At 48.1% G+C, this 24,744-nt stretch overlaps 1 protein-coding gene across 2 annotated transcripts; it reads left to right on the top strand.

Annotated features, from left to right (window-relative positions):
* WRAP53 (WD repeat containing antisense to TP53) lies at positions 1-24,227 on the top strand. 2 transcript variants are annotated; one of them, XM_081167948.1, is made up of 11 exons: positions 1-87; positions 3,520-3,981; positions 7,073-7,171; positions 11,351-11,459; positions 13,955-14,043; positions 16,175-16,265; positions 16,883-17,015; positions 18,505-18,713; positions 20,081-20,184; positions 20,688-20,840; positions 23,281-24,227. In XM_081167948.1, exons 2-11 carry the CDS (start codon positions 3,704-3,706, stop codon positions 23,477-23,479), a joined length of 1,464 nt encoding a protein of 487 aa, XP_081024074.1. In that variant the 5' UTR covers positions 1-87; positions 3,520-3,703; the 3' UTR covers positions 23,480-24,227. The 2 variants fall into 2 exon arrangements, with proteins under 2 accessions (XP_081024074.1, XP_081024075.1); XM_081167949.1 differs by having other exon boundaries at positions 33-176.
* Positions 24,228-24,744: the final 517 nt, after the last annotated feature.

The raw sequence follows: 24,744 nt of genomic DNA, 5'->3' as shown, positions 1-24,744 counted from the left end.
CGCGAGACGCGAGTGGGCGGAGCCGGCGGGGTGTCATGGCCGCCTCCAGTGCCTGCCCATGAGTTGCTGTTGGGGAGCTGCTGGGAGGTAAAGGGGCGCTCCTGTTCTCTGGGCGGGGGGAGATTGGTTGGGGGCTTTTTTCTGTGGTTGCACCCCCCACCCTCCCCTTAAAATAGGTAATTTATTTACTTTTATTTATTGCGCCTGCACTTTGTATTTGGTTTTTTTAAAAATACAATTTTTATTAATTTTCCATTTTATAATATATAATCACATCATTATTCTCCACTTTCTGGCTCTCTAGAGCCTGTCGACTTCCTTCCCTCCCACCTCGTGGCTTCCAAAATTCACCTTTTTATCATAGCATTTAATACGTTTTAATTAAACTCTTAATTAATTTTAATTAAACTCGTTACAAGGTACCTCAAGATTTTAATAAACGTGAAAAGGAAGATGATTTCTCATTACAAGGCTTCAGGCAATCCTACCGGTGATGTTAATGGCTTACAATGTTTTTTCAAATGCTGGATAAATTATTCCAATCTTTTTGGAATACTTGATCGTGCTGGTTTTGGATTTTTTCCCGCCAGCTTCACCACTTCTGCAAAGTCCATCATTTTCGTCGTCCTCTCTTCTATTGCACCTGTACTTTGGAACTCTCTGCCTGTTGACATCTAGAGTTCGCTGTTCTCTTTTTTAAAAAGCCCAAAACATTCTCGTTTACACAAAGCTGCTTGGAAAGTTGGCGTGAATCTTGATCTGCTTTAATGTTTTCACTTTCGTATGTTTTAAAGTACGTCTGTGATCTTTCCTTCCCACAATTTTTTTCTCTTCCTTTTTGTGAAGCAATTTGAGGTTTGTTCATTTCACTTTCTCGGATTTTATCACTTTTTGTGAATGGCTTTGAGGTTTGTTTCTTTCATTACAATCGATACATCATTATTATTCATTTCATTTGTATACCGCCTCAGGGTGGGTCAGAGCATTAAAAATGCAAAATAAAAACACAAAGCCCACATTAAAAAATCCATGTAAAACAGCCCAGAATGAAACATCACAGAAGAAAGTCAAATATAAAGTATGTGTTCGAAGCAACATAATTAGCAGGAAACTGAAATATTATCTTGAAAGATTTCAAAATAAAACATGCAGCATAGTTAACAAAAAAGGTTATCATAAAAACATTACAAAGGAGGTCAAGTAGAGAAGGCACATTTAATGCAGCGGTGTTAACAAAAAAAAATCATAAATGTTTCAAAAGAAAACATTACTAAAGGAAGTCTAATATAAAATGCACATTTAAAACAGCATGTGTAGCAGAAGAACAAAAAATTAATATTATGAATTTTATGAAATAAATAATATTCCAGATTTTCAGCTCGGAATATGTGGTTCTCCATGTCATTTAATCCCCAACAACAACCCTGTGGGGTAAGTTAGGAGGAGAGAGGCAGTGATTCAGTGAACTGCTTCATGTAGCTGAGTGGGGGAATTTGAACCCAGGTCTCTCTCCTAGGTCCTGGTTCAGCACTCTTAACAACTAGCCCACCACTGGCTTTCCTTGCAGTTATTATTTACAGCACCCTCCGTGGGCCTGGGGTGCAACAGGAGTACAGGGAGGCTGGTCTCCCCCACCCCCAAGTAGCTTAAACAAAGGAGGTCAAGTACGGAACGTGCATTTAATACAGCAAAGTTAACAAAAAAGCTTATCATAAAAACATTACAAAGGAGGTCAAGTACAGAAGGCGCATTTAACGCAGCAGTGTTAACAAAAAATTATAAATATTTCAAAAGAAAACATTACTAAAGGAAGTCTAATATAAAATGCACATTTAAAACAGCATATGTAGCAGAAGGATGAAAAATTAATATTATGAAATGAATAATCCAGCTTTTCTGCTTGGAATATGTGGTTCTCCATGTCATTTAATCCCCAACAACAACCTTGGGGTAAGTTAGGAGGAGAGAGGCAGTGATTCAGTGAGCTGCTTCATGTATTCGAGTGGAGGAATTTGAACCCTGCTCTCTCCTAGGTCCTAGTTCAGCACTCTTAACAACTTGCCCACCACTGGCTTTCTTTGCAGTTATTATTTTCAGCACTCTCAGTAGGCCTGGGGAGCAACAGGAATACAGGGAGGCTGGTCTCCCCCACCCCCAAGTAGCTTAAACACTAAAACTTAGCACACGGTGACTTAAAAAAACCTGCAGGAAACTATTCTGTTCCTTCAGTCTTACTCCGGCAATTAAGAGTACATCTTCCACAATACAGTTATCTGATTCCTGATTTTGACGTTTTTTGTTTGGCTTTATGTGTAAATCTTGTAACCCGCTCTGGTATTTTTTCTATGAATAGAGGTATATGCTAATTCACAGCTAATTCTCCCCTGGTCTCCTCACTGGCCCAAATAGGACTAATTCATCCAGCTAGCCCTGGTGATCATCTAATGTTTATTGGATGGATTTCCCCCCTAAATTGATTTTTGAATTCTGAATTTATTATTACGTTTTATACTGTATTTTATGCTGTTTTTTGTTGCATCAATTAAGTGTTTTAAATCTGTTGTTATCTGCCCTGAGCCCGGTTTTCTGAACCGGGAAGGGTGGGGTATAAATAAACAATTATTATTATTAATAATTATTTTTATACATAAAATAACAAAAAGCACCTTGAGCTTGGCCCAGCAGCAAATTGATTCTGGAGTGCTAGAAGTCTACTCCCACCCCTCGCCAAAAAAACTTTCCCCACCCCCAGATTCACTCCCCTGAGGACGTGCTTGTGTTTCTCTTAGTCATGAGGTGGGTAAAAAAAAATTACAATGCCCGGCAGGGCACCTGTGCCAATGGGAAATCCTACTCAACAGTTCCCTTTCATGGGGACTGGCAACTTGATTTTGTTTTGTTACTTTTGAAAAAAAGCTGAGACCTGCAGGCTACTGTATTCTGTGGTTGCTGCAGAATACGTTCAGTCCTAATGATGGCTGGAATGTTTGGGTATCAGTCTGGGCTATAGCTGTCAAGCGTCCCTTATTTGGCAGGAAACTCCCTTATCCCAGTGCCGTGTCCTGCTGCTGTCCCTTATTGATGATGTCCCTTAAATTTCCCGGGTTTCAAAGGAAGCAGTTCCTCTCCCTCCCTCCCTGCCGGCCAGGGAGGAGGGAGGCTCCAGCTGTGTTGCTGGGCTGCGTTGCTCACCCAATAAGGAGTCTGAGAACGACTGGGGGGTGGAGCTTGCATGCCTTGTGCCGATCAAATCGGCCGCGTTGCCTGGGGACTCGCCTTTGCTCAGCGCTTCCCAGCGGAGAGGTGACGGTGGTTTCCCTTGCTGCATCCCCTTTGCCGGGTTGCTGCGCTGTGGGAACCACCGCTTGAGGCTTCGTTTGGCTGCTGGTTGACTAAAATCCCTTATTTTGGCTGCTGATTCCTTATTTTGGCTGCTGGTCCCTTATTTTCAAATCTGTAAGTTGACAGCTATGGTCTGGGCATTCTTATTTATTTTGCAACTTTTTCCTTTCCGTGCAGAATCCTTCCTCCCTTTTGGCAACCTCCATCTCCTTCCGTTGGGATGAATGAAGCACCCGGTGCTGCGGTACACTCAAGCTTTCTCTGGTGGTCTGGCTTACATAAACACTGTCCTCTTAGTAGTAGTAGTAGCGGTGGTGCCTCTTAGGAGCAGGGCTTAAGGAGACACTCCAAGGCTTGTGTGATGGATGCCGAGCCGCCCCTTGACCATCAGGTTGTGCTGGAACTGGAGCAGCCAGACGACAGCAAGGTGGACCCCGGGGCCATCTCTGGACCTGCGGCAAAGGTGCCAAGGCTAAATGGGGGCCAGGAAGACGAGGGGGCTGCTGCGGAGGCAGTTCCTGGGCCCAAATCCCCGAAGGAAGAACCCGAGATCGGGGAGACAGCGCATCACCTCAAGGAAGAAAAGGAGGAAGACGCGATTGATGGAGGAGAAATGTTGGCAGAGGAAGGAGAGTATTAGTGAGTGTCAGGTGTTGCCTTCCAGGCAGATGGGTGGAGGTCCAGCTCGGATGGGTCCTTTGCCCAGTTCAGGAAGGGGAAATAATAACAATAATAATAAATTTTATTTACTGTATTTTTCGCTCTATAACACGCACGTAGTTTTTAGAGGAGGAAAATCCGTAGGCATGCCACCCGTAGGCATTTCCTCCATAACACGCACAGACATTTCCCCTTACTTTCTAGGAGGAAAAAAGTGAGTGTTATGGTGCAAAAAATACGGTATATCCCGCCCTCTCCAGCCGAAGCCGGGCTCAGAGCGGCTAACATCAAATGTATAACACATTAACATAAAATCAGACAATCAATTAAAATACATCCTCAAATCAGATCAGGATCAGAATAAAATCCAATCAGATGGCAACCTGCAGATTAGGGTTGGGGACCTTAAATGCTTCCCAGGCCCAACTGTTTGTGCTGAACTTATATGGGCCTGTGAGAAAAATTGGGAGGCCACTTTCATGCAAGTTCTTATGAAAGGGGAGGGAGTCAGACTGAACCCCGACCAAAGGCCTGGCAGAACAGCTCCGTCTTGCAGGCCCTGCAGAAAGATGTCAAGTCCCGCAGGGCTCTCGTCTCTTGGGACAGAGCGTTCCACCAGATCGGGGCCACGGCTGAAAAGGCCCTGGCTCTGGTTGAGGCCAGCCTAACCTCTCTGTGGCCTGGGACCTTCAGGATGTTTTTGTATGCAGACTGTAAGTTCCTCTGTGGGACATACCAGGAGAGGCGGTCCCGTAGGTACGAGGGTCCTAGGCCGTATAGGGCTTTAAAGGTTAAAACCAGCACCTTAAACCTGATCCTGTACTCCACCAGGAGCCAGTGCAGCTGGTATACAGCTGGTATAGAAAGATGATTTTTTAAATTATTGATTTAATATTTGTGTTCCGCTTTCCCAACAACAAATGTTGAGCTCAAAGCATCTCTCAATAATCACAATAGCTGCTTCTTTTTTAAAATGCAATTGCTATACTATTAAACACAGCATTGGCTAAAAACACTTAAAGGCATGAGCTGCCAGAGTGGCTTATCTCACCAAAATTGCTTAGAAAGGTGCCTACACATTTTGTTTCATAACTTTCTTTGTTTTACTTGAAAAAAGAAGTAAACTTAGCCTTTGCCCTCTTGCAGGCATGAGCCCTAGTGTATTTGCTCTTTTTGCACTGTTATAAATCTGGCCGTGCAAATAAAAGCAGGTTCAGTTGCATAATCCAAGATCACTTAAGGATTTACACAGTTAAGGCCTGCAGGCTCTCACTCCTTAACATTACAAACAGGATGCTTAACTTCAGTTTACTTGTACTCAGTTTGCCACACTAGTTGTGGTGTTTAACGCATAAGGCCAGAACAATAGCAGCTACTGGGAGACCACAGAAGCCAGCTTCACGGACCTTTAAGTTACGCACATTTAGGAATTCCATCGCCTTTACACATGCGTAGAAATTAAGCCTCACAGTAAGCAGAGTTGCAACGGCCTTGTCGGAAGAGCAAAAGTAGCGTCGTAGGTACAGCCTTGAGTGGAAACAAGGCCATAGATTCATCTATCAGTGCTAGAAAAATCCCTCACTCTTCTTCACAGGCAGGTTGAAACCCTTTCATCATCCTTTCATTCACTGTTCTCTTCAGACTTACTTTTACTAAATAATAATAATAATAATAATAATAATAATAATAATAATAATAATAATAATTTATTATTTATACCCCGCCCATCTGGCTGAGTTTCCCCAGCCACTCTGGGCGGCTCCCAATCAAGTGTTAAAAACAGTACAGCGTTAAATATTAAAAACTTCCCTGAACAGGGCTGCCTTCAGATGTCTTCTGAATGTCAGGTAGCTGTTTACCTCTTTGACATCTGATGGGAGGGCGTTCCACAAGGCGGGCGCCACTACCAAGAAGGCCCTCTGTCTGGTTCCCTGTGACCTCACTTCTCGCAATGAGGGAACTGCCAGAACGCCCTCGGTGCTGGACCTCAGTGCCCGGGCAGAACGATGGCGATGGAGACGCTCCTTCAGGTCTACTGGGCCTTTGAGGCCGTTTAGGGCTTCAAAGGTCAGCACCAACACTTTGAATCGTGCTCGGAAACGTACTGGGAGCCAATGCAGATCTCTCAGGTGTTATGTGGTCCCGGCGACCGCTCCCAGTCACCAGTCCAGCTGCTGCATTCTGGATTAATTGCAGTTTCCGGGTCACCTTCAAAGGTAGCCCCACGTAGAGCGCGTTGCAGTAGTCCAAGTGGGAGATAACTAGAGCATGCACCACTCTGGTGAGACAGTCTGCGGGCAGGGAGGGTCTCATCCTGCGCACCAGATGGAGCTGGTAGACAGCTGCCCTGGACACAGAACTGACCTGCGCCTCCATGGACAGCTGTGAGTCCAAAATGGCTCCCAGGCTGCGCACCTGGTCCTTCAGGGGCACAGTTACCCCATTCAGGACCAGGGAATCCCCCACACCCGCCTGCTCCCTGTCCCCCCAAAACAGTACTTCTGTCTTGTCAGGATTCAACCTCAATCTGTTAGCCGCCATCCATCCTCCAACCACCTCCAGGCACTTACTGCTTATTCCACTGTGTTTATCAATACTTTGATCCACCACAAATTGCAAGGAGGCTGGATTTCAGAGTTCTCTTTCTGAGGGTGAGGCCCCAGCGTGTCTGAGCGAAGGGGGTGGTCTCCTCTATTATTATTATTATTATTATTATTATTATTATTATTATTATTATTATTATTGGAAATAGGGGTAGAGGTTTGAGATAGGGATTGGATTTAGGGTTAGGGATAGGGTTATTATTATTAGGGATAGGGATTAGGGAGCTGCCCAGAGTGACTGGGGAAACCCAGCCAGGTGAGCAGGGTATAAATAATTTTTTATTATTATTATTATTATTATTATTATTATTATTATTATTATTGTTGCAGTATTCCTATAGAAGCTCCTGCCCTTACTTTCGGGCTGGATCCTGGGAGGGGAATGGGATGTTAGCAAGCTTCGTAAGGGGGTGGCTGGGTGTTCCTGGCTCAGCGCAGCGTGACTTTCCTTTTCCTTCCCCTTCTAGCTTCCCGACCTACGATTTTTCGCAGGCCCCCAAACCTCTGACAGGCTCCTGGGTGGAGTACAGCCACATACCGGAGAATTTCCTTAAAGGCTGCAAATGGTGAGTGGACTGGAATCGTAGAACTGTAGACTTGGAAGGGACCCCTAGGGTCATCTAGTCCAACCCCCTGAATCACAGCTGAAGAACCCCTGACCGATGGCCGTCCAATCTCTGCTTAAAAACCTCCCAAGTAAGGAGAGTCCACAACGTCCGGAGGGAGACCGTTTTCACTGTTGAGCAGCTCTCACAGTCAGAAAGTTTTTCCTGGTGTTCGAGTCGGAATTTCCGTTTCTTGCCACCCAGTTCTTCTGATTTCCTGGCTTTTGTAAGGAGCAAAAACACGCGCTGCTCCCTTCACTCTCCGCCTTCGTCACTGGCAAATGTTGAAGCCGAACTATAGTTGTCCAGAATAGTTGGATTTTGGGACACTCCCACCACATGTGGAGGTATGTGCCTGTGGAGGTGCACCCTCTCCAGCATTTTGGTGAGGTTCCTGGGCGTATTAGCGCTAGTTTTCTTGGTGTTAGGTACCACCTGTAGGTGATTTTCAGAGTGAGTTCTTTTCTTTTTGTTGATATGGATTTAAAGGGGGGTTTAGACCACATTCTGGTCCATTGAGTGGGGTTAATCTCATAACCTATGTCATCCTCCCATTGTATTTTGATTGTGTCTAGGGAGTTTGTGGGATTTTGTAGTACTATTTTGTATATTGTGGAAACCATCCCTTTATCATGTCCCTTTATTGTTAGGAGGTTTTCGAAGGTTGTCAGGGGCCTAGCTGCTGCTGATTTTACTACAGTGGTGCCCCGCAAGACGAATGCCTCGCAAGATGAAAAACTCGCTAGACGAAAGAGTTTTCCGTTTTTTGAGTCGTTTCGCAAGACAAATTTCCCTATGGGCTTGCTTCGCAAGACAAAATGTCTTGCGAGTTCTTGCGAGTTTGTTTCCTTTTTCTTAAAGCCGCTAAGCCGTTAATAGCCGCTAAGCCGTTAATAGCCGCTAAGCCGCTAATAGCCGTGCTTCGCAAGACGAAAAAACCACAAGACGAAGAGACTCGCGGAACGGATTAATTTCGTCTTGCGAGGCACCACTGTACTGGATTGTTTAAGAGGGCATGTAATTGGTGATGTGTTAACCAGGACATTTGGGTGTCTTCTAGTTTGTCTTGAATTTCTTGTGTTGACAAAGGTTTGTTATTTTTATAGAAGTCTATTATAGAAGTCTATAAGATGATATAGACGTGGGTGGCGCTGTGGGTTAAACCACAGAGCCTAAGGCTTGCCGATCAGAAGGTCGGCGGTTCGAATCCCTGCAACTGGGTGAGCTCCCGTCGCTCGGTCCCTGTTCCTGCCAACCTAGCAGTTTGAAAGCACGTCAAAGTGCAAGTAAATAAATAGGTACCGCTCCGGCGGGAAGGTGAACGGCGTTTCTGTGTGCTGCTCTGGTTCGCCAGAAGCGGCTTAGTCCTGCTGGCCACATGACCTCCCGGAAGCTGTACACCGGCTCCCTCGGCCAGTAAAGCGAGATGAGCGCTGCAACCCCAGAGTCAGTCACAACTGGACCTAATGGTCAGGGGTCCCTTTACCTATTAGATGATATAAGCCTTTGGTTTGCCAGGTTTTCAGCTGGAGGTTTTGTGCTGCATGATGGAATAATGGGTGGTACGCCAGGGGAATTAGTGGGGATGGGGTTGGGGAAGCTGAACTATAGTTGAACTGTGGGACTCCCTTCCACAGGAGCCTGTGATGGGCTTTAAAAGGTCTGGACAAATTCATGGAGGGGGAGAGGGCTATCGATGGCTCCTAGTTGGGATGGCTGTGCTCTGTCTCCCCAGTCAGAGGCAGCGATGCTCCTAGTTTCTGGAAACCACAGGAGGGGATTGCTGCTCTCATGCTCAGATCTCGTTTGAAGTTTTCCTGCAGGCATCCAGTTGCTCACTGTGAGAACAGGACACTGGTTGACCACAAACTTGACATGAGCCAGCAGTGTGACGCGGCAGCTAAAAAAGCCAATGCAATTCTGGGCTGCATCAATAGGAGTATAGCATCTAGATCAAGGGAAGTAATAGTGCCACTGTATTCTGCTCTGGTCAGACCTCACCTGGAGTACTGTGTCCAGTTCTGGGCACCACAATTCAAGAAGGACACTGACAAACTGGAACGTGTCCAGAGGAGGGCAACCAAAATGGTCAAAGGCCTGGAAACGATGCCTTATGAGGAACGGCTAAGGGAGCTGGGCATGTTTAGCCTGGAGAAGAGGAGGTTAAGGGGTGATATGATAGCCATGTTCAAATATATAAAAGGATGTCACATAGAGGAGGGAGAAAGGTTGTTTTCTGCTGCTCCAGAGAAGCGGACACGGAGCAATGGATCCAAACTACAAGAAAGAAGATTCCACCTAAACATTAGGAAGAACTTCCTGACAGTAAGAGCTGTTTGACAGTGGAATTTGCTGCCAAGGAGTGTGGTGGAGTCTCCTGCTTTGGAGGTCTTTAAGCAGAGGCTTGACAACCATGTGTCAGGAGTGCTCTGATGGTGTTTCCTGCTTGGCAGGGGGTTGGACTCGATGGCCCTTGTGGTCTCTTCCAACTCTATGATTCTATGATTCTATGACTAAATGGGCGATGGGCCTGATCCAGCGGTCTCTTCTTGTGGTGTTTTCTTTAACCCTTTCACAGCTTATGAAAAGGCCCCTTCCTTCTAATAACTTGTTGTCTTGTTGGTCTTTGACTTCTCTTCTTGAGTAGAGTTTGAGAACTCTTTTTAAAAATAATTTTTATTAATTTTACAATTTAGAATACTCATTTAAACATCCTCAAAATATCAGTGATTTCCCCTCTTCGCTTTCCGTGGTTCGTTTTGTATATCATAAATCCCTGCATGTTTTACATAAACTAAAGCATTTCTGAAGGAAATCAGCCCTGAGTGCTCACTGGAAGGACAGATCCTGAAGCTGAGGCTCCAAGACTTTGGCCACCTCATGAGAAGAGAAGACTCCCTGATGTTGGGAAAGATGGAGGGCACAAGGAGAAGGGGAGGACGGAGGACGAGATGGTGGGACAGTGTTCTTGAAGCTACCAGCATGAGTTTGACCAAACTGTGGGAGGCAGTGGAAGACAGGAGTGCCTGGCGTGCTCTGGTCCAGGGGGTCACGAAGAGGCGGACACGACTAAACGACTAAACAACAACAAAGCATTCAGTATTCCATTATTACATCCATCAAAACTTATTTACATTGTTGATTTTATTTTAATGCTGCCGACGTTTTTCAAGTGTACACAATTTCTCCCCATATATTCAACAAACATTTTCCAATCTTCTTTAAACATACGTTCTTCTTGATCTCTTATTCTATATGTTAGGTCCGCAAACACTGAATATTCCATCAGTTTAAGTTGCCGTTCTTCTTTGGTTGAGACCTCGCTTGTTTTCCATTTTTGGGCTAACAAAACACAGGCCGCAGTAGTGGCATACATAAATAACCTTTTTTGACACCTGGGAATTTCCATCTGAATTATCCCCAACAAAAAAGACTCTGGTTTTTTGTTTGTTTGTTTGTTTTTTGGAAAGGTACTTTAAAACGGTTTTTTCCATTCATTATGAATTATTTTCCAATACCCTTTTACAGGTCCACCACATATGAAAGAATGTTCCCGAGTTTGGAAACACTTGATGGACAGCAATGGGCCGTTCCTTTGGAAGGGGGGCAGGGAAAGATGGGGATGGGGTAATCATATTTGGGGAGACGGGTTGTGTGTTATCTCTTTCCCCCCTTGCTGTATAACTTGGCTTCCCTGAGCCTCAAAACGATTGTATGGGCCCCGTGGCCTATCATAGTCTGGACCATGGGTAGGCAAACTAAGGCCCGGGGGCCAGATCCAGCCCAATTGCCTTCTAAATCCAGCCCACAGATGACCTGGGAATCAGCATGTTTTTACATGAGTAGAATGTGTCCTTTTATTTAAAATGCAACTCTGGGTTATTTGTGGGGCCTGCCTGGTGTTTCGACGTGAGTAGAATGTGTGCTTTTATTTAAAATGCATCTCTGGGTTATTTGTGGGGCATAGGAATTAGTTCATTTCCCCCACCAAAAAAATATAGTCCGGCCCCCCACAAGGTCTGAGGGACAGTGGACTGGCCCCCTGCTGAAAAAGTTTGCTGACCCCTGGTCTGGACAGACAAGGGAACAAGTTGCCACTCTGCTCACCAACAGTGTGCCCCTTCCCACCTCTCTCCCCAGGGCTCCGGACGGGACTTGCCTGCTCACCAACAGTGCTGACAACACCCTGCGGATCTACAACCTCCCTGCCGAGCTGTACGCGGAGGAATGGGGGACCATCTCTGAAATGGTTGGTAGTGGAATGAGTGCCGAGTGTGCATCTTGCCTGCCTGCCAGCGCATGTTTGCGTCGGGAGGGGAAGAGGCAAATTCTCCTGTGGCAGAAATCAGGGGGCCTCTGGCCCTCCCAAAGTTGCTAGACTCCCCTTCCCATCATCCCAAACCATTGGCCATGCTGGGGGGCAGTGTGGTGGCGATGGGGAATTGCAGCCCCAGAAATACCTGGAGGGGCTGTAGGTGTCAGAAGCTCATCCCTACACTCGAGTAGGACCCTGGCAGAGACACATGCCCGACTGGCATGTTCTCTCCCTCCTGGTCGATTGTTCGGGAGCTTCAAAAGCTTTATTCAGCCCGAACATCACAGCGACCGATGCCAACCGACATCAGCACACTTAGGGATCCACAGAGTCTGTTCATCTTGTGTGACAGACCTCAGCAACTCAGCATTTTGGCTAATCTAGTTTATTTACATATAAACACACACGGGGCACTGCAACATGGCTCCCTCTCTCTAGCAGCAGACAGCAAAGAGAAATAACAAATAATAATAATAATTTATCATTTATACCCCGCCCATCTGGCTGGGTTTCCCCAGCCACTCTGGGTGGCTTCCAACAAAACACTAAAGTACAGTAACCTATTAAACATTAAAAGCTTCCCTAAACAGGGCTGCCTTTAGACGTCTTCTAAAAGTTTGGTAGTTATTTTTCTCTTTGACATCTGATGGGAGGGCGTTCCACAGGGCGGGCGCCACTACCAAGAAGGCCCTCTGCCTGGTTCCCTGTAACTTGGCTTCTCGCAGCGAGGGAACCGCCAGAAGGCCCTCGGAGCTGGACCTCAGTGTCCGGGCAGAACAGTTCCACTTCACAGTAACACAAACATCCTGTTTCCGTCACTTCCCACTTTGTGGAGTCAAAACATATACCGTCATGTGAAAGACAAAAATCCCATGACTGCAGTCATGGAGCAGGAATTCTAACAGTGGGTTACACATGGGGGGTGAGCGGTGAGATTCCAGAGTTTGCCGGCGATGCTAAATGGTTCAGGGTCCTCAAAACGAGATGGGGTTGAGCTCCGAAAGGACCTCTCCAAAGTTAGCAAATGGCGTGGTAAAGGGACATAGGCAGTTCAGCGAAAACAGGTGCAAAGCGGTGCGTGCAGGGGCAGGAATATTCCTAACATCCATGGGTCTGAACTGGCATGATTGGCCGGGAATGAGGCCTCGGGCAGGTAGCAGATCATTCAATGAAGACATAGACCCAGAATGCAGCAGGGTGCAAGCTGTGAAAATAAGGCAGATTCTGTGACCATGAGGGAAGGAACTGGAAACAAAACTACTGATAGTGTTACACAAATTATTATTATTATTATTATTATTATTATTATTATTAGGAAGTGTGTGGAACAAGTCTCGATGTTTCGATTTCTGGGAATGAAGTTGAGAGATGACCTAACCTGAGGAGAAAACAGTAAAGACCTGATGAAGAGAGCACAGCAGAGGTTATATTTTCTGAGAATCCTCCGGAAAAATAATCTCTCAAAGGACCTGTTGATGGCATTTTACCATTGTACTGTGGAGAGTGTGTTAACTTATGGTCTGTGTGTGTGGTTTGGGAGCTGCACAGTCAGGGAAAAAACAACGCTGTCCAGGGTTGTAAAGAGTGCGGAGAGAATAATTGGGCGCACTCTTCCCACCTTGGATCAAATCTGTGCTTCCAGGTGTCACAAGAAAGCTGCAGAGATAGCGCAGGATAGTGCGCACCCCGGAAATGATCTCTTTCAGCTTCTGCCTTCTGGAAGAAGGTCCAGGGTTATAAAGACTAGGACTAGCCGCCTGAGAAACAGTTTCTATCCAAATGTGATTTTGGTTTTAAACGCAGTGTAAGGTAGTCTCTATGGGAGTATATTGTATTTAATTATGGGGTATCAGAGTTTTTAGGGGGTTAACCAGGCTGGGATAGCAGGCTTGTTGGTTTTTGAATGTGTGATGTAGATTTTTTCAATTTCGTTGTTCTGTATGGGACAATGACAATAAAGATTACCATATCACATCATCATCATCATCATCATCATCATTATTATTATTAATAATAATAATAATATACCACCCTCCATCTGAAGATCTCGAGGCGGTTCACAGGATAAAAACTCAGGATAAAAGCACAAGATAAATAGTTGAAACAAAAACAAAACACTTTGTTTGGAATACGGTTCTGGTCTCCTTGCCTCAGAAAGGGATTTTGTGGAGCTGCGAAAGGTCTTGCCAGCCTTGCTCTTCCCTAGAGCGCAGAACAGAGGAGGATTCTGGGAAAGACCTCGCGTCGCTTTCCCAGGTGCGAATCTTCCTTTGTGTGGGACGCCAAAGAGTGTGGGGGCAGGAAAGACTGGGTGGGGGCCAGTCTCCTAGACTAACGCAGGAAATATTTCTGCAAAGGTGGCAACCTTGCTTGCGATCTCTGCTCCAGACAGGGTGCTCATTTCTCTCTCTCTCTCTCTCTCACACCAGAGTCCCGTCTTGCGCATGGCCGAAGGAGACACCGTCTACGATTACTGCTGGTTCCCGCTGATGAACTCCTCCGACCCGCAGACTTGTTTGTAAATCCATCTTTCCCCTCTTCCCCCCCCCCCGCCTTCCTCTTCTTCCCCAGTTGCTGGTGGGAATAAAAAAGAAAGAAAACATTTTGCCAAGTAGCAGGAAGAGGCTCAAGCTTTGAACAGCCCCAGGAGAGGCGTCCGGAAAAGCCAATTGCTGAAATAATTGAACGCTGCCTTAATTAAATTAAATTAACTGAATTGAAATTAACCACCGCCTAATTAGAAAGGTGGGGCTTTGGAAAGGGAGCTGGAATCTGTACGTCTCCTGCCTTGCCCTTGTGGTTTGACAGGTGGGCGGGTAATAATTAGACAGTTTGCACTTATCAGTTGCAATAAATAATTACTCATCTATAATCTATTAAAATAGCAGCAAATCACAATGCATAAAATACCGCAAATCATACAAAAGGATGTAAAAGGATTAAATTTAAGAAACAAACACACACAACTTATAAAATTATTTTCAAAACAAAACAAAAAAACTATCCTTTTATTCTCCTCTCAACTGCCTCTGCTGTTCTCAAAGTCACGGTCTGGGAATGGCTCCCAGGGTGGGGGGCGGGGGGCAGGCAAGGCAGGTGGAAGCCATTGCCTGCAGACAGTGGCCCACTCCTCGTCCTGTTCTTGCAGCTGCCAACCACATGCCCCAGTGGGAGATCTCCCTTATTAGCTGCGGCCAGCAAAATTCTTGCAAGGATCTTAGCAAACCGTCTCTTAAAAATATCTGAGTTGACCCTTTCTGAAAATGGTTTTCGGCCTTCTAGGGGGACAGTGGATGTGATTTTCACTGCTCGACAGCTCCGAGAAACATGCAGAGAGCAAAACCAACCTCTGTATATGGCGCTTATTGACTTGACTAAGGCTTTCGACACTGTAATAATACTAATAATTTATTATTTGTTCCCCACCCACTCTGGGTGACTTCCAACAAAGATTAAAAATACATTAAAATGTCACACATTAAAAACTTCCCTGAACAGGGCTGCCTTCAGATGTCTTCTAAATGTCAGGTAGTTGTTTATCTCTTTGACATCTGGTGGGAGGGCGTTCCACAGGGCGGGCGCCACCACCGAGAAGGCCTTCTGCCTGGTTCCCTGTAACTTGGCTTCTCGCAGTAAGGGAACCGCCAGAAGGCCCTCGGAGCTGGACCTCAGTGTCCGGGCTGAATGATGGGGGTGGAGACGCTCCTTCAGGTCTACTGGGCCTTTGAGGCCGTTTAGGGCTTTCAAGGTCAGCACCAACACTTTGAATTGTGCTCGGAAACGTACTGGGAGCCAATGTAGGTCTTTCAAGACTGGTGTTATGTGGTCTCAGCGGCCACCCCCAATCACCAGTCTAGCTGCCGCATTCTGGATTAGTTGTAGTTTCTGTCACCTTCCAAGGTAGCCCCACATAGAGCGCATTGCAGTAGTCCAAGCGGGAGATAACTAGAGCATGCACCACTCTGGCAAGACAGTCTGCGGACAGGGAGGGTCTCATCCTGCGTACCAGATGGAGCTGGTAGACAGCTGCCCTGGACATAGAACTGACCTGTGCCTCCATGGACAGCGGTGAGTCCAAAATGACTCCCAGGCTGCGCACCTGGTCCTTCAGGGGCACAGTTGCCCCATTCAGGACCAGGGAGTCCTCTACACCAGCTCCCCCTGTCCCCCCAAAACAGTACTTCTGTCTTGTACTGTAGATCGTGATGCCTTGTGGACTGTCCTCCCAAAAATCGGCTGCCCGGATAAATTTGTGGACGTCATTCGGCTCCCCCATGATAATACGACAGCAACCATCGCAGATAACAATGGCTCTCAAAGCGAACCGTTTACAGTGGGATCAGGTGTTAAACCTCCGAGCAGGACCCCCCCCCCCCACTGCAAGAGCACACTCCCCCCTCACTGTTAATTCAGAAGCATCGCTCCCTCCAGTTGCAGAGGCAGGGCACAGCCGCCATCACTAGCCCCCTCCTCCACGAATTTGCCAGGGCTCATCCAGGGTTTGTCTTTGGCATTTATGCCCAAGTGCAAGGTGGCACTGGGAAGTGAGTGAGCACTGCCCACCCTTTTGCCTGCCCCTTCCTTTCCAGCTCACCCGGCCCCCCGGCTGCCCCTCACTGGCCCTCCTTCTGCTTCTCTGCCCCTTGCAGTGTCGCCAGCAGCAGCCGGGACAACCCCATCCACATATGGGATGCTTTCTACGGAGACCTGCGCGCCACCTTTCGACCCTACAATCACCTGGTGAGCATGTGCCCGGGGGGTGGGGGGGGTGTCGCCGGCTTTGCCCGGCAGACGTGGTGTGGGCAATAGCAACACCCTAGAGGTCCCGGGCCCTAAAGAAGTCAGATTAGCCTCAACCAGAGCCAGGGCCTTTTCAACACTGGCCCCGGCCTGGTGGAACGCTCTGCCTCATGAGACCAGGGCCCTGCGGGATCTGATTTCTTTCCGCAGGGCCTGTAAGACAGAGTTGTTCCACCTGGCCTTTGGTTTGGAATCAACTTGATCTCCTTCCCCTCTTTCCTTTTTCCTTTCTCCTTCTGTGATGGAACTCCTATTTGGGGACTTCCCTGGCTTTTTTCTGGCCCACGCAGGACCAGTCTGGATAGTTGGCCTTGATGATGACTTGATGTTTTTATCCCCAAAAAGGTTTTTGATTGAGTTCTGCTGAAAGGAGGCTGCATTTTAATGTTGTATTTTAATCTTGTTTTTTAAGCTGTATTCTAATCAATTGTTTTTATATTTGGTGTTAGCCGCCCTGAGACCGGTCTTGGCTGGGGAGGGCGGGGTATAAATAAAAATTATTATTATTACTATTCTTCTGGAGTTGGTTCCCGCTGACCCTCCCATTTTCTCGCCAGGATGAGCTGACAGCTGCCCACTCCTTGTGCTTCACCCCGGACGGCTCACAGCTCTTCTGCGGCTTCGACAAGATCGTGAGGGTGTTTGACACGTCGCGGCCCGGGCGCATGTGCGAAAACAGGCCCACCCTCGGTGAGTCGGCCTCAGATCCATCCGGGGGAGTTTCTGGGCAAAGCAACATCTCCCCTTCTCGGGTGATTTGGGGCTGAGGGCTAAGGACTAAGCCGCTTCTGGCGAACCAGAGCAGCGCACGGAAACACCGTTTACCTTCCCGTTGGAGTGGTACCTATTTATCTACTTGTAATGGTGTGCTTTCGAACTGCTAGGTTGGGAGGAGCAGGGACTGAGCAACGGGAGCTCACCCCATCATTGCAGGGATTCGAACCGCCGACCTTCTGATCGGCAAGTCCTAGGCTCTGTAGTTTAACCCACAGCGCCACCCGCGTCCCCCATAAGCTTAGAAACCTTGGCTCAGATCAGATGTGTGTCTTTTTAAATGAGGTAAACGACTGTTGCACCGCTCTGGGAAGCCTAACAATTGCGTGTTGGTGTTGTTATAAGAAAAAAACTGCTCCCTTTCCCTTATGGGGTATTCTGGAGCCCATACAGAGCCCTTAAGTGGGTTCCCTATCGGTTGGAGAAAATAACAGACTCCGACCAGAGTATATTGAGAAGCAAATCGGCTAGTAAGCCTGATCTTTATTAAACTGTTGCAACAGGGTCCCCCACTCACTGCGTGCAGGAGGGAGGAGAGAACCCAGAACAAGCTTCTATATAGACTTTTGAAATTGCCCACCCTGTAGCCCAAGACCACCCCCCAAAGCATCATACATACATCACAGAAGGAGGAAGCAGAAATCCTGTCTGCCAGGAGACCTGATAATGGTCACTGATTGCTTTACCTGGGCAGCCTGGCCATTCTTTTGTGATGGATAATACTTCAGTTCCTGACTCCAGGTCACAGGCTCGCCCTATTCCTACACAAATACGCCCTTAAGGCAGGATTTGCAAGCAAAAGACAATGGGAAGGCTTTCTCTATTTCCTCCCTCCTTGCAGAGAAATACACTGAGAGTCAAAATGGCTTCAGGATTGCTCTCCGATACTATTTCAGACACGTGGTTTCTATACTTACGTATGCGTTTGCCTTGTACATTTATGAACATTTATATTTGAGACCTTAAAATTCTTATAACAGTGTTGATGCGCCTCCTCTGGAAAGTTGTCCCATAACCTTGGGGGCAGTTGCAGAAAAGGCCCTGCTGCGTCCTGCATCTGTCCCTGCTCTCCTGAGCACAAGAGCAGCCTGTTGGATCAGGCCGACGGCTCACCTAGTCCCGGCATCCTGTTCTCGCAGTGCGACCAGCCTGTGGGAAACCCAACGAGCAGGATCCGAGCGCAAAAGCCCCTTCCCGCCCCAGCAACCAGGATCCAGAAGCATCTCTGCCTCCGGCCATGAAGGCTAGCAGCCCTCGATAGCCCTCTTTGAATTTGTCCAGTCCTCTTTTGAAACCATCCAAGCCGGTGGCCACCGCTGTCTCCTGTGGGAGGGAGTTCCGCAGGTTAACGCTGCGCAAAGAAGCCCTTTCTCTCCTCTAACCTCTCCCCTCTCCGGTCCCCCAGTGAAGAAGCAGGGCCAGAGCGGGATAATTTCCTGCATTGCCTTCAGCCCGACGCAGCCCATCTACGCCTGCACCTCGTACTCCAAGACGGTGGGCCTCTACTCCCAAGCAGAGGGCGACCCCCTCACCATGCTACACGGGCACCAGGGGGGCGTCACCCATGCCCTCTTCTCCCCGGACGGCTTCCACCTCTTCACCGGGGGGCGCAAGGTGAGAGCTTACCTGTGGGGGGGAAGCTGAGGGCTGGGCGCAGGCGCGAGGGGCATTGTGGGCCGGGCCCTTAAGAACCCATTGAGTCCAGCTTCCTGTTCTCACAGTGACTAATGGTAATAATAATAAATAATAATAATAATTTATTACTTGTAACCCTGTCCATCTGGCCGGGCCTCCCCAGCCACTCTGAGCTGCTCCCAACAGGATATTAAAAACACAATACAGTGGGACCTCGGGTTAAGAACTTAGGTAATTCGTTCTGGAGGTCTGTTCTTAACCTGCGGTACCACTTTAGCTAATGGGGCCTCCTGCCGCCGCCGCGCGATTTCTGTTCTCATCCTGAAGCAAAGTTCTTAACCTGAGGTACTATTTCTGGGTTAGCGGAGTCTGTAACCTGAAGCGTCAGTAACCTGAGGTATCAGTGTAAAACATCAAACATTAAAAACTTCCCTAAACAGGGCTGCCTTCAGATGTCTTTTAAAGATAAGATAGCTGCTTATTTCCTTCACATCTGACGGGAGGGCGTTCCACAGGGCGGGCGCCACCACCAAGAAGGCCCTCTGCCTGGTTCCCTGCAACCTCACTTCTTGCAGTGCGGGAACCGCCAGAAGGCCCTCGGTGCTGGACCTCAGTGCCCGGGCTGGACAATGGGGGTGGAGACGCTCCTTCAGGTATACTGGGCCTTCGAGGCCATTTGGGGCTTTCAAGGTCAGCACCAACACTTTGAATTGTGCTCGGAAACGTCCTGGGAGCCAGTGTTGGTCTTTCAAGACCGTTGTTATGTGGTCTCGGCGACCGCTCCCAGTCGCCAGTCTAAGCTGCTGCAATTTTATTTATACCCCGCCCTCCCCGGCCAGAGCCGGGCTCAGGGCGGCTAACACCAGTAATATTACAATAAAAACATAATAGGAAAAAACCCAATTTAAAATACAGGTTAAAATGCAATTTTAAATGCAGCCTCATTTTAAAAGTAGCCCATAAATCAGTCCTCTACTCTATGAACTTGCCTAATCCTCTTAAAGCCATCCGGGTTGGCTGTCCTGTGGGAGTGAGTTCCACAGTTTAACACCCACGCAAAATGCTTCATTCGCCCAGCCTTCAGTTATTTCTGGCAAGTGTGGACTTTATCCTCTCTTTCCTGGGAATACGTGGGGGAAAAGGAGTGAGACTTCAGGTTCCCCCATCTCCCTCGAAGTCTGGGGCAGCATTCCCCAACCCGGTGCTCCCAAGCTGTTTTTGTCTATCGATCCCATCAGCCCCAACCAGCACAGACCAAAACCAGCTGGAGGGGGCACCACCTTGGGGAAGGCCGGCCTGGGGGAAGCGGCCTGTGATGGGGGCTTGCTGTTGCCTTTATTTTCCAGGACACTGAGATCCTCTGCTGGGACCTTCGACAGCCAGGCGAGGTCCTGTTTTCTGTGTCCCGGACAGTTGCCACCAACCAGAGGCTGTATTTCGACTTAGATCCGTGAGTCCACCCTTCTCCCCCTACAAGATGATATCCTTTTCTTTGTTTATTTATTTTTGTTTAAATAATACAGGAAAACAACAACAACAACAACGAAAGACAGGGGCTGTAAGACAGAGCTATTCTGCCTGGCCTTTAATTTGAATTCAGCCTGATCTTTTATTCCCCTTCCTCCCCTCCCCTTTTTTTGAAGATTACCCGCTCTGGGATCCCACAGCTAACTCTCCCCTGGTCTCCTCGCTGGCCCAAATAGGACCAATTCAGCCAGCTAGCCCTGGTGATCATCTAATGCTTATTGGATGGATTTCCCCCCTAAATTGATTTTTGAATTCTGAATTTATTGTTATTCGCGTTTTATACGGTATTTTATGCTGTTTTTGTTGTTGCATCGCTCAAGTGTTTTAAATTTGTTGTTAGCCGCCCTGAGCCCGGTTTTCTGAACCGGGAAGGGTGGGATATAAATAAAAAATCTATTATTATTATTTACTATTTTTCCTCCGCAGGAGTGGGAGATTTCTCCTGAGCGGCGACACAGAAGGACTGGTCAGCGTCTGGGACACGGCTCGGGGCCCCAGCAGCAGCAACAACCCGGCTCACCCCCTTCTGGAGCCCACCTTGCAGTTCCAGGCTTTGAGTGACTGCATCAACGGGATCAGGTACTTATTGGGGGAGGTGTTGAGGCCCTGCCCTTGATTCAGAGGTGGAAACGGGGTTTTAGGATTATTGCAGATATTTGAAGATGGCCCTCATCTCTTCTCTCGGTTTCTTCTTCCCCAGGCTAATAATAATAATAATAATAATTTATTATTTATACCCCGCCCATCTGGCTGAGTTTCCCCAGCCACTCTGGGCGGCTCCCAATCAAGTGTTAAAAACAGTACAGCGTTACACATTAAAAACTTCCCTGAACAGGGCTGCCTTCAGATGTCTTCTGAATGTCAGGTAGTTGTTTATGTCTTTGACATCTGGTGGGAGGGCGTTCCACAGGGAGGGTGCCACTACCGAAAAGGCCCTCTGCCTGGTTCCCTGTAGCCTCACTTCTCGCAATGAGGGAACTGCCAGAAGGCCCTCGGAGCTGGACCTCAGTGTCTGGGCAGAACGATGGGGGTGGAGATGCTCCTTCAGGTCTACTGGGCCTTTGAGGCCATTTAGGACTTTAAAGGTCATCACCAACACTTTGAATTGTGCTCAGAAACGTCCTGGGAGCCAGTGTAGGTGTTTCAAGACCGGTGTTATGTGGTCTCGGCGGCCGCTCCCAGTCTCCAGTCTAGCTGCCGCATTCTGGATTAATTGCAGTTTCCAGGTCACCTTCAAAGGTAGCCCCACATAGAGCGCATTGCAGTAGTCCAAGCAGGAGATAACCAGAGCATGCGCTACTCTGGCGAGACAGTCCGCCGGCAGGTAGGGTCTCAGCCTGCGTACCAGGTGGAGCTGGTAGATAGCTGCCCTGGATACAGAATTGACCTGCGCCTCCATGGACAGCTGTGAGTCCAAAATGACTCCCAGGCTGCGCACCTGGTCCTTCAGGGGCACAGTTACCCCATTCAGGACCAGGGAATCCCCCACACCCACCTGCTCCCTGTCCCCCAAAAACAGTACTTCATGCCCAAATCTGTCAGCCCTTCCTCCTGAGGCCTGTTGATGGACTGGCACTGAGGGTGGGTGGGTGGCACTCCCCTCACCCTTACTTGCCCACCCGATGTCAGGGACTGGACTGAAGGGGAATGGTGGGGACCGCCCCCCCTTGCACTTCCTGAGAAGAGGGAGACAGTATAGATTTAGAACAGTGATTTGCAGAAACTCCAGCGGGTGCAGAATGCTGCGGCGAGGCTCCTTACGGGGTCCTTGCCGTGGGATCACATTCACCCAGTGCTTTACCAACTGCACTGGCTTCCGGTGGAGTACAGGGTCAGGTTTAAGGTGCTGGTTTTGACCTTTAAAGCCCTATGCGGCCTAGGACCCTCGTACCTACGGGACCGCTTCTCCTGGTACGCCCCGCGGAGGACCTTACGGTCTTCAAACAAAAACATCTTGGAGGTCCCAGGTCACAAGGTGGTTAGACTGGTCTCCACTAGGGCCAGGGCCTTTTCAGTACTGGCCCTGACTTGGTGGAACGCTCTGTCCCAAGAGACTAGGGCCCTGCGGGACTTGACATCTTTCCGCAGGGCCTGCAAGACGGAGCTGTTCCGCCTGGCCTTTGGTTTGGACTCAGTCTGACCCTTATGTTTCCCTCCCCTTATGGTTTTGATCTATGGGCTACTATTAAAATGAGGCTGCATTTTAAATTGCATTTTAACCTGTATTTTAAATTGGTTCCCCCCCCTCCCTATTATGTTTTTATTGTGATTTTACTGGTGTTAGCCACCCTGAGCCCGGCTCTGGCCAGGAAGGGCGGGGTATAAATAAAAATTATTATTATTATTATTATTATTATTATTATTATTATTATTATTATTATTATTATTATTCAGAGGCTGCAGAGGGGAGAAGCTGGGAAATATTGGGAGGGGAGCAGGAGGAAGAAGGAGAAGAATCACCAGGGGAGAGACAGCTGACAGACGGCGTCTTTAGAAAGCATTCCAGATCCCTCACTTCTCCCAGAACCAGGCAGGCATTGAGAGTAGGAGAACAGAACCTTTATGCACATGTGGTAGGACTGCGTGAAGATAAGATAATTTTGGCATATAATATACAATGAACTCAAAAAGATCTTAATAATAATAATAATAATAATAATTTATTATTTGTAACCCGCCCATCTGGCTGGGTTTCCCCAGCCACTCTGGGCGGCTTCCAACAAAGATTAAAAATACATTAAAATGTCACACATTAAAAAGTTCCCTGAACAGGGCTGCCTTCAGATGTCTTCTGAATGTCAGGTAGTTGTTTATCTCTTTGAGATCTGGTGGGAGGGCGTTCCACAGGGCGGGTGCCACCACCGAGAAGGCCCTCTGCCTGGTTCCCTGTAGCTTAGCTTCTCGCAAGGAGGGAATAAAATACCATGGTGAGAACTTCTTGTTTTCCCAGCCGCGAGGGAGGGGGACCTGGTTCCCTGAAGCCTGACCCCCCCCCTGACTTTTTGCCTCCTTCTCTTAGCCTCCACCCCAGCCTGCCCCTTCTGGCCATGGCTTCTGGCCAGCGCAAATTCCCCGACCTGTGGGACAGCGAGGACGACGACCAGGAGAAAGGGAGAAGGCCGTCCGCTCGCCACCAAGACCACGGTGACAACTCTCTCCAGCTGTGGTGGTGCTCCCCGGGCGCCGGGGCGGAGGAGAAGCCCCAGGCCCCCCCGTAGCCTCGGCCCCCTTCCTCGTGCCTGCCAGGGTTTGCGAGGCGGCCCAACGCCAACGCTTGATACTGCCACAGGGCTGCGAGGGTACGGGACCTCTGGCGTGACACAGGTGCCCTCGGTCCATGAACGTCGCCGTGTTTATATGTTTCTACGTGTGGCGCTTTTGTACCAAAGAGAGAACGTGCGTCGTGCGAGGGGACGTTTGAATGTGTGTTTTTTGAGAGGACGGAGCTGGGTGTTGCCGTAGGGACTGAATTTTCTGCATGCTCTGAAGGAGAGATGTTGGGTCAGGGCAGAATTGTCACTGTGCCTCTGTGGGTCGGAGGCACGAGGGTAAGGAATCTCTCCTGTCCCAAAAAAACCCAGCATTTTCCTTCTCTCGCCCGGCTAGCGGAAGCACTAGCTCCACGCAGGGGAAAGATTTTGGGGCACCTGTGTGTCGTTCTGAGTCTTGTGCTTGGGAACTGTATGTATGTGTGTGTGTGTGTGTTTGCTGTTTTTTATATAAGGGGAGAAGAATTGGATTTTTTGAATTTTTCCATTGCCCCCCACTTTTCTGTGCTCTGTAAATAGTTTTCCACCCCTTGCCCAACGGGTGGGCCGTGGTGCTGACTCGCTTGGGGAAGGGCAGGGCTGTTGTGGTGGGTTTTGTGAATGTTCGTCACCAGTTGCTGTTTCCTGGCGAAAGAATACGTCCTCTCATTGGCAAGTAAGTGATGCAGGTGATTAATAAAAGTTTATGATGATTGTAGCTCTTGGGTTTTTTTTTCTAAGTCTTTGCCTTTCTGGAGGGGGAGGGCATTGGTGCGAATTCCGACACAGGATTACGAAAAGATGCAGAGAAGGTGCTGTTTCTGCACATGTGTGCGGTGCGGTTTAGCGCTTTTGCGCATGCGTGCGCGACGAAACCCAGAAAAACACTTCCGGGTTTGCCATGTACGTATCCCGAAGGATACGTAACCTGAGGTGAACGCAACTAGAGGTACCACAGTACTTTGAAAGGTCTAAGACTTTTCCTGCCTGTTCTGAAATTAGGATTTTTAATTATTTTTTAATCTTAAAAACAGAGAACCTTGTTTCATGCAAACATCCGCTGTAAAAATGTACGTTAGTCCTGCAAGGTAAGTTAATGCAGAGAACTTGCGGTGTATTTTTAAATACAGGCTTTCAAGTTGCATGGGCTTCTGTTGGGGTGGGGAGAATTTGGGGCTTGTGATCATTGCAAATCTTGGCCCTCACTTTTACATGGAAATAGGTCAAACAAAGGA

This window comes from Podarcis bocagei, assembly GCF_964188305.1.
Source record: "Podarcis bocagei genome assembly, chromosome: 13".
In the NCBI taxonomy this organism is placed as follows: domain Eukaryota; kingdom Metazoa; phylum Chordata; class Lepidosauria; order Squamata; family Lacertidae; genus Podarcis; species Podarcis bocagei.
The sequence above is the reverse complement of the archived record's forward strand: the minus strand, read 5'-3'. Positions and strand labels throughout refer to the sequence as shown.